Source organism: Ursus maritimus, unplaced genomic scaffold (genome assembly GCF_017311325.1).
Source record: "Ursus maritimus isolate PB19 unplaced genomic scaffold, ASM1731132v1 scaffold_26, whole genome shotgun sequence".
Taxonomy (NCBI): Eukaryota; Metazoa; Chordata; class Mammalia; order Carnivora; family Ursidae; genus Ursus; species Ursus maritimus.
Window position 1 is genome coordinate 19,226,860 of NW_024425119.1, and position 16,540 is coordinate 19,243,399.

Sequence of the window (16,540 nt, forward strand, 5' to 3'; positions counted from 1 at the left end):
ATATCTAAAATTGTTTGTTGTTTTTGTTGTTGTTCCTTAGGGCTTATCAACATACCTGCAGTGGCCCTTGGAATATTCTCTGGGGGGATCGTTATGAAAAAGTTCAGAATCAGTGTGTATGGAGCTGCAAAACTCTACTTGGGATCATCTGTTCTTGGGTACCTCCTATTCATTTCCCTGTTTGCACTGGGCTGTGAAAATTCTGATGTGGCAGGACTAACTGTCTCCTACCAAGGGTAGGTTCACTCATTAAGTAATCTGAGGAGGTTGGCTTGTTTAATCAAATTAATTATTGATAGAGGTTCAAAATAAGATGATTTGATTGTAAACATCATAACTATGAGAAAGGAATTGTGGTTTTATTGTGGAATAGCTGACAGTACTTTGACATGGGAGCTGTTATTGTCACCAAAATCTGTCATCTCCTTTGAATTTGGTTATCTAAGAGAAATTATTAAAAATATTAAATCTACATCTTCCTGTATAGGGCAACCTGACAATGTAAAACACAGCCCTTGAACCTTGCCTCTGCCCATCATTAGTGAAGTGACATTGTATAGGTCTTTTAATCTAATCAAACCTCAAATTTTTCCATTTTAAAAATAGGAATAATAACTACCTTATAAAATTTTGTAAAATTTAAGCAAGATGATATACCTGGAAGTGATTAGTACTTGCCTGGCACAAAAGACATATGCTATTCATAAACAATTTTTTTTTCTTTGAACACTCAGATAACTGGAAAGGTCTCCATGCTACTTTTTGTAGTCTCTATTGTTTGTTTCAGGAGAGAATGCTATTCCTCAACCTGGTGAACCACACGACAGCTCTCTTTAGCTCTTTGCAGTTCGTCAGGAGAATATTTATTGATGTTTTCAGACCTATGTCATCTAAAATAGGGTGGATGATTAGTTTTCTTAGTTTCCAGGATCTGTCAATCTTAATACAAAGCTGGATCTTGAAGGAACTACCCTGTCTTTTCCTTTCAAGAGTCCTTGCTATCACTCTACCTCTGAACGTGAGTTCCCAGAGACAGCTGTGTTCATTCTTCCACCCAACTATATATTGCCTATTTGAATAAATTATTGAGCTACTACTATGTGCCAGGCCTACCACCCTGACTGTACTGCCTGACTGTCCAAACTCTGCCTATGGCTCAAAGGCCAATGCTCCTGATCTAATGATCTGGCTTCTGTTAGTTCATCTGCTGCTTATTTACTGCTTGCTCTCCAGCTTTCTTCCTATGCTTCCTTCTATGCTTAACTATCTGTCTTGTCTCCATAGTCCAATCTCCATCACCCTCACTAACCTGGTTTCTCCTGCTCTTAAGTGAATATCAGTTATACTTTTTACCATCTAAAAAGTCCAAGACAATTAGTGACTGCAAAATTTATATACTATTGCTTCTGGAAGTTATCACAGCAATGTAGACTTAACTGAGTGTGGTAGCATTGCCTTGCTAGCAATCAGCAATGTAGATTAAGGATGTTAGTTATAAACAGGAATTGCAAGAAGATTCTGGAGAGAGTAGAAGCCCTGTCTTTAACTATCCCTATGATCCTAATGGTAGATGGACAAAGTTCTTTGTATTTTGCAATTCACAAAACACCATAACTTTCATTATCTCACTTGTATCCTCAAAGCATCTTTATGAGGTAAGTTTTGTTACCCTCATTTAAAGGAAACTGAGTTTAGAAAGGTCAATATCTCTTTAAAGTATAATATTCTTTCAACAACATCATGGTGTCTCTAAGCCAAAAGCAAGCATATAAACAACAATGGCAAAGTTTTGAGGTTCACATTTAAAGTATATCCACACAATAAATGATTAAATATGTTTAAACAAATGAAAGATAATATATTCATTACATGAGTACTAGCCCTTGAAAGCAGTTGCCTTAAAAGACTACAACTGCATGGCAAAAATGTTATCGTCTATAGCATTCTAAAACTCCTCTTTTGAAATTGCTTTCCATATTTTTCAAAATATTCCCAACAATGGCAAAGATTTAACCTTTAAGAGTAGCTTTGCTATTGGAAGCAGCCAAAGAAATGGCAACATCCCTGGGAAAAACTCTTGCATCCCAGCATGACTCTTTGGGAAGCAAAATCCCATTTGAGTATAAAAATTCTGACATATTTCATAAAAAGGACCTTAAAATTTTAAATACCTTCAACATATCCTTTGTAAAACATGCATGCAATTAATTTCTGCTTCAAGATTGTCCTAGATGATAAATTTAACTTACTTTTAGTAATATAAAATAATTGGCTTTATGGAATAGAACATGCTACCCAGGGATTATCCTGAGTTGGTCTGTTCCATTTTCTTGGCTGTTTTGATTCTGGACATTCAGCAGGAACACTGTAGACAGCTTTAGATATGGTAATGGAAGAAACCTTTCTTCTGCAATAATGAGAGTAAGTTTGATGTGAGACAAGAATTTAGAATCCAGGGACCTGGAAGAATTCTCATTTTGAAGTTTGCCACTAATAAACATTGTGAATTTGAGCCAGTAATTTGCCCACTTTGGACCTGAGTTTCCTCATCTGCCAAATGAGAAGTTGACTTAGATCTCCCCCAAAATTCTTTCAGCACTAACCTCTGAGATCTCAGTCTTACACTATCCATAGTGGCCTGATAGGCTTTCAAAGGCACTTATTTATACTTTCAGATACCACCAGTCTCAATTAATTTAACAATTAATGCCTTATAGAAGAGAACAGGATGAAATATTCCTATATGACATCTCAGGAGGCCTAGTTATATCCTTTTATTCTGTCTGGAGACATCTCAGTGGCTTTTGTTTCATGTCTGAGGTAATCAAATGAACAGCAGTTCTACTAGATGGACTATTCCTTCAATTAAGAACTTCTAATTGCTATCATTGTAGGACCTACCTCTTAGAAAGAGGGGCCAAAATGACATTTTTTTCCCTCCAAAATAAAATAGCATTTTACTTTAATTGACTTACCAGAAATCTTGTTTCTTAACCTACTATGTCCTGAATTGTTCTTGGTGGTGGAGATATAGGAGTGAATAAAACAAATAGTCTTGACCTCACTGAGGGAACATGACCATGCACTTGGAGTTTGTTGTTGTTGTTTCAGTTTTAAGTCCCTCAAATATTTTTCCAAAAAAAAAAAAAAAGAATAAGCTTATAAATTCAAAATAAGAGAGAAAAAACAAAAAGAATGATGGAGTACCAAGGGATGAAAAATGAGGTGCAGAGAGAAGAGAAATACCATTGCATAAGTACCCCCTGAGAAGAATAAAGGAATATGAAAAGAACAAGGAGAATAAGAGTAGAAGGATGAGGCCATTCAGGTGAGAGGAAGAAATAGAAGTGAAAGAGAAGGAATTCTGGGAGAGGTAAAGGGGGAAAGTAAGACAGAATGACAGAGAGGGAGAGAACAGAGAGAAGACAATCAAAATTATGTCAAGTTAACTGTTAGAACAAAAAGCCAACTCCTTAAGGGCAAATATTATCTCATTCACATTTGTAACTATCTTCTCTCCTCCCAAAGCTAGCACTTAGAAGGCTTCCACAAAAATTTTGAACACATGAACAAATGAATGGGTAAGTCACTGAAAAAGCATGTGGAAAAGAATCAGAATGAATGATACAAGATATGGAAGAGCTGCAAAGAGTGGGAGATTTTGAGAGAGAGAAAACTTAGATGAACTGGTGATACATTTATTAGTAAGAAACCCAGGTAGGATGTGTAGATCTTCCAAACTGAAGTCTGTTGACATAATGTTCACTGCTTGACTGTTTTTTTCTTTTGACGCAACATCTGTAATGCCCATTCTACTGACGCGAGACAATTGTGAAGGAAATTTACACACAAGCGTGCATGCGCGTGCACACACTGCCTGCAATGCATTTAAGTCATGTCATCAATTGCTCTAAAAGTTCACTCTACTTTTCTGCTTTGTTAGCCATTTTCCTGCATCTTTGCATAGAAATGTATTAGAAGGTCCTAGAGATCGTCGATTTTAGTAAAAACCATAAACCAAGAGCTGTATATTATGTGAAGGTGTAAACCTCTAAAGATAACTTTCAAAAGAAAGCTTCTTGATAGTAGACTCACATTTAATGATCAGAAACTGGCATTTCTGATAACAATTGTGTTTCCAAAAGGCAAACTCCGTTGGCAGTGCCATTTATATTACTCAAGAACACTGATTTTTGAAGATTTTAGGGTGCTGCCTGCTAAGAGGTAATATTTTATACTGTTACATTTCTTTTCAGAACCAAACCTGTCTCTTATCATGAACGAGCTCTCTTTTCAGATTGCAACTCAAGATGCAAATGTTCAGAGACAAAATGGGAACCTGTGTGTGGTGAAAATGGAATCACATATGCATCGGCATGTCTTGCTGGTTGTCAAACCTCCACCAGGAGTGGAAAAACTCTTGTAAGAAGTCCCTAATGTGTGTGCCTGTGATGTCTTCTACACCACATAACCTCACAGCTCTGTGGGAGCTCAGGGACCAACCCAGAAGCAGACCACGCTGATAGCAGCTTTGACTCTTACTCTCTACCCTTGTTCTTTTATATGGAGATAGGAAACATAACGGTCGCTAGTGGACTAGAGTTGTTGAAAGAATTAGGTTAAGAATTAGAATCATGAAACACGCTGGAAGAGCCTCGCAATAATGTAGTGTGGTTCTCTCATTTTGCTTGTGAGGACTATTAGCCTCACATGAAAAAGTCTCAGTCATAAGATCATATGATAAGATCTGCATTGGGATCCATTTCTTCTGACCCCAAGGCCAGTGGTACTTGGAGGTTTTAGGAACAGGACTAATAGAGGCCAGTGTTAGAAAGTCTAGCCCCAGGGATAGACCCAGGGATCACAAACTCGATTTTGAGGAGATTGATAGTTCCAGGCACTCTGCCTGAGAAATCAAACCTGTGTGTGTAATAATGAAAAGAGTAGGTGGCTGGAATGAAGGGGTTCTATAGGGTGGATGATGGAGATGAGGTTGGAAATAAAGGAATAAAGGTAAGAAATCAGTTGTGAAGGATAATATGTACTTAACTCATTAAAAGACTCATTTCCCCAATCACACCTTTACATTTATGTCCCAAACATAGACTCCTTCTTGTACTCTTTGTTTATATGGCTAGTGGTTGGACTGCTGTCAATTGTGCTGATGAAATCTGCCTGTATTTGATAGTCCCAGAGGGCTGAAAGTTAACCCACACGTCTATTTACACATGCTTATCAACTAGATAAGAATGCTTAGGCAAAGATTTCTTCAGATACAGAGTAACATATTGATTTTCTCTGTTTGTTACTTTGACATTTTATTCAGAGTAGAAAGGATTGGCCTCCACCAACAGTGAACAGGACTACCCACCCAACTGAAATCTGATTTTTTGACCTCCATTCCCCTTTCTCTCCCTTCTCCCTCTCCCCCTTTCCCTCCTTTTCCCCTCCCCCTCCCGCTTTTCCTTCTCCCTCCATCTCTTCCTCCCTCCCTCTTTTTCTTCCCTCTTTTCTTCCTTTTCTTTTCTTTTCTTTTTTTTCTTTCCTTCTTTCTTTCTTTTGTTCTTTCTTTCTTTCTTTCTTTCTTTCTTTTTCTTTCTCTTTTTTTCTCTAATTTTCTCTTTATTTCTCCCTCCCCCTCCCTTTCCCCTCCCTTTTCCCTCCTCCTCCTCCTTCTTTCTTTTCTTTCAGCCTCTACTCTATTGTCCAAACTGCTTGAAAATTTTCCTTAACTAGAACTTCCACTTATGGAAGGCATTCATGCTGGGAACTAAGAGAGGTGCTTAAAAGAAAATGGATTTAAATATCGTGGTCTTCAAGTAATTGGGTATTACTTTACTTATTTTCCTCATGTGAGAACTGAGGCACTGAGGTGCCTCAACTCGTGTATCTCTCTAGTAAGAGGCAAAGTCAAGGTTCAAAAGCATTTTACTTGGAAATGGCAGAGGAGGAGATAAGGTATGTTTGGATTTACTAGGATTTACTGGGAGATTGTTTGGTAGAGTCATTAGTTTGAATATCTGCTGTTTGGATTAAAAAAAAGTGATCTGTATAGATTTCACTTTGCTCACTATACCTTAACACAGAGAAATAAAAGAATATTACCTTATTGTTTATATAATACATGTATACTATATTGTGAAGTCTTTTTAAAAATACATATTTTCAATTTTATTTAAATGCTACCTCAGTAATGGGACTTTTTCTATTGTGTTACAGATATTTTATAACTGCACCTGTGTGGGGATTGCTGCCTCAAAGTCAGGAAATTCCTCAGGCTTGGTGGGCAGGTGTCAGAAAGATAATGGATGTCCCAAAATGTTTCTGTATTTCCTTGTCATTTCAGTCATCACATCCTATACTTTATCTCTAGGAGGCATACCTGGATATATACTGCTTCTGAGGTGAACACTGATTCTCCCTGCCCTAGTGTTAATATAAGATGTGCTATAATCACTTAGAACATTGACTTCAAATTCTGTTCAATAGAATTGTGATTCCTTCTAGCTCTCTCAGGGAATTTGACCCATATGCTTGTTCTAGTTTTGTACTCTTCCCACTTTGGGTTTTTATGCAAAAATATGGTTGAATAGAAGTTTTTCTAGTTAAAATTTTTTGCAAATCATTTGTCCTGAGAACCTACGTCACTATAGCCACTCAAAAAATACAGTATGCTATTTCTCATCATGGTGATGATATTATTCCGTGTAGACTAAATTTATTATTATTATTTTTAAGATTTTAATTTTAAGTAATCTCTACACCCAACATGGACTTCAAACTTACAACCCTGAGGCTGAGTCACATGCTCTACTGACTGAGCCAGCCAGTCGCCCCTAGGCTAAATGTGTTTTAGGTTAAATTTCACCAAATTATGGGTGATAAATTTTAAGATAGCTTAGAGATTCATCTAACATCACAATGTTTCCCATTTATTATTTTAATATGTAGCTTATTTTTCTTGTTCTAACTGGATTATCTATATGTATGGGGGTGGGGAGTTGTTCATAACTTTGGATCATTGAGTTCTCTAATCCATGAATATATACTAATGATTCCAAGTGTTTTTGCTTATGAAACTCTAAAAGAATTTTTAAAACTGTGTATTCATTTTGCATATTGTTACGTGGACATCTAAAAATTTATCTTAAGTTTAATAGTAAGTAAGCATTGATTTCCGGTATATTATAAATATTTACATTTAAAAATATAATGATTTTAAATGTAGATCACTCTTTTAAATGTAATCAGTGAGAATCTAGAAAACAGATTAGATAACCAATATCACCTAATTTAAAATTACACAAAAAATCTTTTACAGTAAATATGTAATATGTTGCATATTTCTTTCTTCTTGTGCTTATATCTTAATTCAGCTTCCCTATAGGCTTCTCTTCTTTTGTAATATAATTTATGTTTGAGCATTTTTTATTGACTTTCCTAACAGAGATCTCTATAAAATTCAAACTTTGAAATAGTAGTTTTGTAACTAGTATTGTCAGTGATAAAATTTTCTTCCTAATGGGATTAGCCAAGCAAATACTATTAAACAATTGATAAAGTAACCTAAAAATATTATAAATTTTGGTAAAATTATTAAACATAAAAAGTCAAATTTTTTCAGAAACCAATCTTTTATGAGATGATTAGGTGATTTTTAAATTCATATATTGAAGGATGAATATCACATTATTCTAAAATGAAACTAATCAAAAGTATTGTCTACATCTATAATTTCCCACAGTATATTATGGAAATTGATTAGGAAAGATAAACAGAAAATAGGACATAACATCCACAAATATGTTTTTTACAAAAAGACTTAAAGAAAACATAAGATATGTGTTTTCAAATGGGAGCATGATATGGAGAGCATTGCCCCAGAGTTCTCAGAACAGGACTGTTCTTCATGGGTGGCTGTTTGTTCTACATCTTACACTGGGTCAAGTGAGTCACCTGGGCCAAGTGCATCATCAGCCTGCTAGAGGAAGTGTTATCTTCACCACCAGCCCTTCAAATGAATCATGCTGTGTTTTGACGTCAGGAGGAGATGCCCTTGGATTGAAGGAGAAAAGTTGTGACTTTTGCCTCTTTTAAAGTAGAGATTAAATGATATTATACATATGAAGAAATTAGTACCATGATTAACACTCAATAGTTATTTTAATATCATCATGATTATTACCATTAAAATCGACAGGCCAATCAGTTAAAGCTATACAGTCGTGTTAAGGATGCTCTTGTTATTTTAGGCATTCTTGCATGTGGCTGGTAAATTTAGGTCCCCACTATTTAGCAGAAACACTTAGCATGACATAGCGATTGTGATTGTATCAACTCAGATCAACATGGCCCTGTGCTTTCAGACCAAGAGCCACAAAAATTGGTTATAAGTTATTGATCCCTTATCGTTGCCTCAAATTTCTTAGAATTTTTCTTGTGAGTCTTTGTTGTTTTGCTAATTAAACTTACAATTTTACTTTATCCAATACCATTTGAATGTATCGTGTAGAAGTGATTTACATTTTGGAAATACTAACTATAAACTCTTTGATGCATTGCATGTAATAGCACATGGATTTGCATAATTTGACCTCCCTATGCTAGGACACTATGGGTTCTCCATAAGTGCTATTTGAATTCTAGCATTATTTCATGTGTTAAGCATATTATCACTAACATTACTATTTGCTTTAATGGCTATATTTTCTTTATAGTGCTTTTGTTGTTTTTAGGTGCATTAAGCCACAACTTAAGTCTTTTGCCCTGGGTATCTACACCTTAGCAATAAGAGTTCTTGGTAAGTATAATCTATGTTTTAATTATGGTAACCATGCCAAATGTATTTTAAATACTTTTCTAAGTATTTTTACAGAATTATCATGCATAACTAAATAATAAAGATGGTTAGGTCCCTATTTATTTTCTTTTTCCCTTCATTTCTTTATTTCCTCCCTCCCACTCTCAACTTCTCCCTTTCTTTGTTCTAGAAATTGAGAGCCAATGCTGAGCCTGTGGTATAATAAAGTGATTTTATGAGAATAGTAACATTTTTTGTTTAACAATCTTGTCTCTTCCAGCATTGGTCTATTGTCAAAAAGTTTATTCTTGTTATGAAAGAGCCCTCTGGGAAGAAAGCAAGAAATGAATCAGTAAGAAAGGCTGAAGCCTTAATATAATTTTTTTTAGTTGTTAAAATGGAAGGAACTCTTTTGAGCTACTCTCAATGCTGGGATATATCATTTGGTAAAAAGATCAGATCATTCATACAATCAAAACAGTATGGCTTTGAGTTGACAATTTTTTTAAATATAATTGGAATGTTTCTTTTGTGTGTGTGTGTGTGTGTGTGTGTGTGTGTGAAGCACTGAGTAAACTCTTTATTTTTTTTTATTTTATAATGATTTTTTATTATATTATGTTAGTCACCATACAGTACATCCCCGGTTTCCGATGTAAGGCTCGATGATTCATTAGTTGTGTATAACACCCAGTGCACCATGCAATACGTGCCCTCCTTACTACCCATCACCGGTCTATCCCATTCCCCCACCCCCCTCCCCTCTGGTGCTGTCCATGTTGTAGCAAATGTTGAGAACTCGTTCTTTCTGATAGCTGAGTAATATTCCATTGTATATATGGACCACAACTTCTTAATCCAGTCATCTGTTGAAGGGCATCTCGGCTCCTTCCACGATTTAGCTATTGTGGACATGGCTGCTATGAACATTGGGGTGCATATGGCCCTTCTCTTCACTACGTCTGTATCTTTGGGGTAAACACCCAGTAGTGCAATGGCTGGATCATAGGGTAGCTCAATTTTTAACTTTTTAAGGGACCTCCACACTGTTTTCCAGAGTGGCTGTACCAACTTGCATTCCCACCAACAATGTAGGAGGGATCCCCTTTCTCCGCATCCTCTTCAACAATTGTTGTTTCTTGCCTTGTCTATTTTTGCCATTCTAACTGGTGTAAGGTGGTATCTCAGTGTGGTTTTGATTTGAATTTCCTTGATGGCTAATGATTTTGAGGAATGTTTCTTTTCTAATAGATTTTTCAATATGCATTAGTTAAAACCCATGAAAATAGAGTTAATGAGTCAGAAAAGTTTTCTGTTCATGAAAAGTTTATATTCTAAGGAAGAAAGCGAAACAATCACAAATGTTCCTCTGTAATTAAACAGAAAAGAACTGCCAGGGAGAAAAACAAACCCAGATCTTTAAAAAATCTGAAAATGAATAGATTTTGAAATAAAATGGGTATATATGAAGATACAGTAAAATCCTGATGAAATCGGGGAAGCAGCAAATATGGAAGTTTATCCCATTATGGCTGCCTCTAATTCTACAACATAAAAACAGAGATTACCTAGAAAAATGTAAGATTGTTGAACCTGAAATGTCTCCCTGGCTGGAATTGGTTTCTATATCTACCTCCTTTTAGAGATAAAGATATACCTACACTGTGAAAAAGATTTCAAGTAAAAGAAATGATGCATTGGGGCACCCAGCTGGTTCAGTCAGTAGGACACCTGACTCTGGATCTCAGGGTGGTGAGTTCAAGCCCCATGTTGGGCATGGAGCCTGCTTAAAAAATAAAAAAAATAAAATATTAAAAAAGAAATTCATAAAATTGATTCCATAAAAGTAAAAATATGCTTGAAAATGGCAAAAATATCATAAGCAAAGTAAAAAGGCAAGTGATAAACTGGGAACAATTGTTTTTTGTAATTTATGTAACAGACTATTTATAATATACCTATTATAAAGAGAGCCCCTAAGTATTGAGAATAAAAAGACCAACACCCAAGTGGAAAAATGGGTAGAAGATGTGACTAGCCATCTCATGGATGGAAAAAAAAATGTAAATGCCTCTTAATATATGAAAAGATGGTCAAATTCTCTCATAATAAAGAGAACACAAATTAAAATTATACTGAGAGAATGTTTTTTCTTTATCAGATTTGCAAATTATCAAATGTTGTTTGCAATGTATGGAAAAATAGATATGCTTGCATATTGCTGTTGAGAAAACCATTTCTTGATGGTCTCAACCTTCAATGGAGGGTTATGTGACAGTAACTAACAAAACTATGTATAGATTTATCTTTTGACCTAGCAATCCCACTTTTAGAAATTGATACCAAAAATTTGCTAGCAAAACTATGAAGTAAGTAAAATTTTATGGATGTCTAATTATTGTGGCATTATGTATAATAGCAAGACTGTAAACAGTCTAGTTGTCCATCAATATGACCTACTGGAATAAACCATAGTCAACCTACATAATGGAATCCTATGCAGCTGTAAGAATGAGTTAAGAAAAATCTCCCTCTAATGTTAACAAGTTTATTAGTCAGCTCTGGCTGCCATAACAAAATACCACAGACTGAAGGACTTAAACAACAGGAATTTATTTCTGAAGGCTGGGAAGTCCAAGATCAAGGTACCAACAGGCACCCGGCTGGTGTCTGGTGAGATCCCTGAGACCTTTTTCCTGGTTTGTGGACAGCTGCCCTCTCACTCTGTCCTCACAAGTATTTCCCTGGTGTACATATGGAGAGAGAGAGAGTTTTGGTATCTTTTCCTCTTCTGATAAGGACACCAGTCCTAGCAAATTAAGTCCCTTATGACTTCACTTAACCTTAATTATCTCCTTAATAACTCTACCCCCAAGTGTGGTCATATTAGGGTTAGGGCTTCAGCATATGAATTTTGGAGGGACACGATGGTCTATATTACCAAGGGATCTCTAGGATATACTCTTAAGTGAAACAAAGTATAAAATGTAGAATGATGTTCATAGTACGATGCATTTGGTGTAAGATGTATGGAAAGGTAGAAATATTATACACGTATGCAAAGATATTTGCTAACATTTTAAAAAAGAAACAATGGAAGTATAAACTAAGAACATGATGATGATGATGATGATGGTAGTGGTGGCGGTGATAGTGATGATGGTGGTGGTGATGGCGGTGGTGGTTACCTGTAAGAGAAGGAAAGAAAAAAGTAAGCGAGGACAGAATGGAAAGTAGAGTTTGTAAAGAGAACTCTGATTTAATTTTTAATTTGAAATCATGCAAGGTTTTTTCAGGTCTTGATCTCAGGGTCCTGGGATTGAGCCCTGTGTCAGGCTCTGCACTCAGTGGAGAGTCTGCTTAAGATTCTCTTCCTCTCTCTGTGTGTCTCCCCCCAGCTCATGAGCTCTCTCTCTCTGTCCCTTCCTCTTTCTCTCTCTTAAATAAATAAATAAATATTTTTTAAAAGATGAAATCATGCAAAGTTTTTATGTAATTAAAAAGCAATGAAAAGAAACTAAGACATTCTTGAAACAAACTGAAATTGACTATATATCTTATAAGAGGCATAACCATAAAGAAAAACAGATTTAAAATCATTACCAAAGCCACATAACTTCACTACATTGTGTAGTCTTATCTTTAATATTAACATTGGTATTGTTATGTTGAAACCATTATGTATTTTAAAATAAAGCCAATAAGAGAGTATATTAATATCATTAGAAGTCAGTATTTTCAGCACAACAGAAAAAAGTGCTAACAACATAAAATAAGTAAAACCCATTCTCAAGTAATGGGAAGGTGACCAGGAAAAGTAAGGTACACAAGGGTTCGATTTGTGATGGAGATTTAGGTGGGTGCCTTCTTTGATAAAAGCCTCTTGGGATTAGGAATCCTTGTCTTCTTGGTACAGAGAGGCAGACACCCTTACAAATGGAGATCTCTGTTGTAAATGTAAGTTTCCCTTACAAGAAGGAAACTCCGGCTGTGTCTTCAGAGCATCTTCTGTGCCTTCTCTTTCTCAAAATAACCTTTATGCCAGAGAAATACGACGAGATGGCATATTCTGGTCTTCTACAGGTACCTATTTTCCCCAAAGCAGTTTTTTTTTAGCTTCAAAGGAATTGGTTCCAGAGACTCATTCATTATAGGATAATCCAAAATATGGGCATATATTTTCGTAGCAATTGTTTGTTTTTCTCACAGCAGGAATCCCAGCGCCCATGTATTTTGGAATTCTGATTGACACTTCATGCCTCAAATGGGGGTTTCAAAGATGTGGAAGCAAAGGCTCCTGCAGATTATATGATTCAGATGCTTTCAGGTACCATTTCAAACTCATCCCTGCGTTTCCCCACTACAATGTTCCAGGTTTGCACAATGAAATGGGCAGTAATCGTTCCTTATGTAGTTTCACTGCGAAAGGATCACCTAACCAAGAAGTGCGTTCTATTTTAAAGAATAATTTTATTCTTATTTATTTGGCTAGACCTTTCAGTTCCCCCCCCATTCCTAATCTTGACTCCCATTTTAAATGAGAAATCATTTTTTAAACAAAATTCACCAAAGATTCTAGAATACAGTAGAATTTTCTAAGTTTATGCACACAAGCGGGTAATTCTCAGAAGCGCAGAAGCATTTAAATTTAGGTCACATTTTGGGTTTAATTCTATTCTTTTTCAAACTGAGCCAAACTGTCCCATTTACGTCAGATATAATCCCCCTGGGCAAGAGTTGGATTTGGCTCTAAATCTGTCCAGCTTTTATTGCCAAACTGATGTTCAATTATTCCAGTACTTGAGATGCATAAAAGTAAAAGGTTTTTTCTGTGTGTATGAGTGTGTATGGGGCTGAGGGGCATGGCTTTTTCACTATGGTATCATTCAGTTCAGTTCATCAAACATTTAGTCTCCTTATTGCTTAAAGCAGTGCTTCAATGGCTTAAAAGCAGGAAGGATTTTTTTTTTTTTTTGAATTTACAATCTGAGCATTTTCTGGAGGAATAAGCTTGGTACTGAACTGTGTAAGTTGGAAGTCGGATGTGAATTGAGCCAACCATTTCGAATAAGTTTGTTTGATGTAATAGGCTTTGATGTTATGTGAGAAATTTATTTTGGTCTTTTAAAGGGACTTGACCTGTGAGTAGAATTTGTGCTTTGCTCACATTTGCTAAGGCAGACTTTACTTTAACATAAAGACAATGTATTTCGATCAGAGACCAAGTATGTGTACAAGGTGATCAGAATAAATCATTCGACCTGTCCTTCCATACCTTCCTGTTTTATGATAGAATGAAGAACTAAAGGCTCCTTATTGAAGAAAGTGATTTAAATCTTGGTTAATTCTTAAGTCCTCCTGCTCTACTAAGAGCTCTGATTCTCCCTTAACATCGCCTCTTGCAGTTTTTTTGTAGAAGTTCATTTGGGCAAGTTTCAAGGGTAGGGTAACCACATAATTGATCATTCAAACTGGACACTTGAGAGTGAAAAGGGGCACTATTAAAAAGTATGCTGCAACAACACCAGCATAAACTAGGACTGTTCTGGGCAAATAGGCATATAGTCACCTGGTCTAAGGGAATAATTTACAGAGAGGATGGAACTGATGATGTAATTAGTAGTAACTAAAAATTATGGCACTGCTAAGAGGTCACTTTATATTAGCATACTGCCTTTGATACTTTGCCAGATGTTCATAGAAAGGTCTTTTACAGCCACTGAATTTGCATTTTTAAGAAAAAACATCCTCATGATGGTTTCATTGGTAGATTGGTTTTCCTGGTATTGCTATTTACTGAATGATACTGTTACCTTCCTTTCACATTTTAAAATTAGTTGGATAGTTGCAGTAATTATGACTGAGTTTCTCTCTTCTTTTAGACACATATATCTGGGGCTAACTGTGATGCTGGGCACAGTGTCCATTTTCCTAAGTATTGCAGTACTTTTCACTTTAAAGAAAAATTGTGTTTCAAAACATAGAAGCTTCAGAACCAAGACAGAAGGAACCATGGTGTCTACAAGAATCAGGAAGGAAAATTGTACTACAAGTGATCTTTTGCTACAACCCAACTACTGGCCAGGCAAGGAAACACAGCTTTAGAAAAATGGTGACTTGAAGTCATGTTTTCTAATTACTGGAAATTCTGCAAACAAATAGATTTTAATCAAAGGGGTTTTAAATGTGTCATTTTTTTCTCCTTTCAAAAAAAGTCTTTGTTTTTGACCCTAGGTATTAGATAATGTACCTAATAACAAATATAATTAAACATATTAAAGAAAATGTAGATAATAAAGTTAATCCAAACCTTTTAAATCTTTCTTATTTATACAAATTCCTTATGTTATTTACTCATTCTGCTTAATTTTGCCTTGTGCCCAGTGATATATTAGCTATATTCCTAGAACAAGTGTCCCAATAGTCTAATGGTTATATGTAATTTCTAAACTGAAATACTTGTCAAGGGGAAGAGAGTTGTGTTAAAAAATGAAATTATATCTTGGCCTCCTTCAAATGCGACTTTAATGAAGATGTTGGGTTAGAGCCAGAATACGTAGAGAAAGATTTCATTCCAAGCTCTTCCTTTCTTTTGGACTACAATAGTTGATATAGAAATGTATAGTGGCAAATGATGGGAGGATTCAAATTTTGGATTACTGGCTCTTCTACCACCCATTATATGTGCTTTGTGTGTGACACTCGAAGTGACCATGATGGTAAAGTAATAAAATTATTATTAACATGCTTCATTCTCCTTCTATAAATTCAGTGGATTAACAAATACTGTTAATACAATACTTAATGTGTGTAAGCTGCTCCAGACATATGCGCATGATGTGATCCTAAAATGCTTTTGAAAGTTGAATTTCTGAAAGTCTACAGTAAGCTTAGGTGTTATAACAGGAATGCGGAGGTGATGGGTTGAGTGATGCTGTGGTTCTTGGGTGCTCTATCTGGAACTCATCACTGGGTCTGAGGGCTTCTGGGTAGGGAGCTGATGCTGCTACAGTCTGCCCGATAGCTCTTTGTTTCTGGGCATTTCCTCTCTGCTGGCTTCCTGGAGCTCCTCTGAGGAGATAGAGTTCAGCAATCCTCCATCATCAGCTCTACTATCTACCAAATTGTTCTTCCTCCAACAGCTGTGTAAGAGGGCCTTGGGCCTCCTAAGAAAAGCAGACTTAAGGTAGAGACCACCCCAGTGGAGTCTTGAAATTGTACCACAATTCTTAGCAGCCTGTACAACAAACAGAGCACGCAATCAGGACGCTCCCAACAGAAGTTTGTTTGAGGATGTTCTAGGACGCTAAGTCTAACAAGAAGGGCCAGATCAAAAATGCAATAGTCTTCAATGGTGGAAGGATCAAATAGAACAAAGAAAATAGTTTGCTGTCTTTTCATTTTTCCATTACATACCAGTCCTGTAAATGTGAATGGAAAAAACTGGAGGTGGAAAGTTTGGAGATGGAGAGCAGAAGATATTTCCTTTAAATGTATATTAATTTTGTCATTGAATTAGTAATGCAAGATTATCTCATATTGTACTATTTAAAAAAATTTTTTTTATTATGTTAGTCACCATACAGTACATCCCTGGTTTCTGATGTAAAGTTCGATGATTCATTAGTTGCGTATAACACCCAGTGCACCATGCAATACATGCCCTCCTTACTACCCATCACTATTTTTGAAAATGAAAATCGACGTGTTTTGTTTCCAGCAGGCCTACATCAGACTTGC

At 35.9% G+C, this 16,540-nt stretch overlaps 1 protein-coding gene across 3 annotated transcripts in view; it reads left to right on the forward strand.

Moving 5' to 3' along the window:
- SLCO1C1 (solute carrier organic anion transporter family member 1C1) overlaps window positions 1–15,162 on the forward strand; it is a 54,104-nt gene extending 38,942 nt beyond the window's left edge. For 2 of the 3 annotated variants that reach the window (XM_040642203.1, XM_040642205.1), the window contains 6 exons: window positions 41–236; window positions 4,257–4,422; window positions 6,220–6,404; window positions 8,736–8,800; window positions 13,010–13,127; window positions 14,683–15,162. In XM_040642203.1, the coding sequence (XP_040498137.1) occupies window positions 41–236; window positions 4,257–4,422; window positions 6,220–6,404; window positions 8,736–8,800; window positions 13,010–13,127; window positions 14,683–14,905 (953 nt within the window). In that variant the 3' untranslated portion in view covers window positions 14,906–15,162. Of the gene's footprint in view, window positions 1–40; window positions 237–4,256; window positions 4,423–6,219; window positions 6,405–8,735; window positions 8,801–13,009; window positions 13,246–14,682 lie in introns of all 3 variants that reach the window. The other variant, XM_040642204.1, reaches the window with a different exon arrangement.
- Window positions 15,163–16,540: the final 1,378 nt, after the last annotated feature.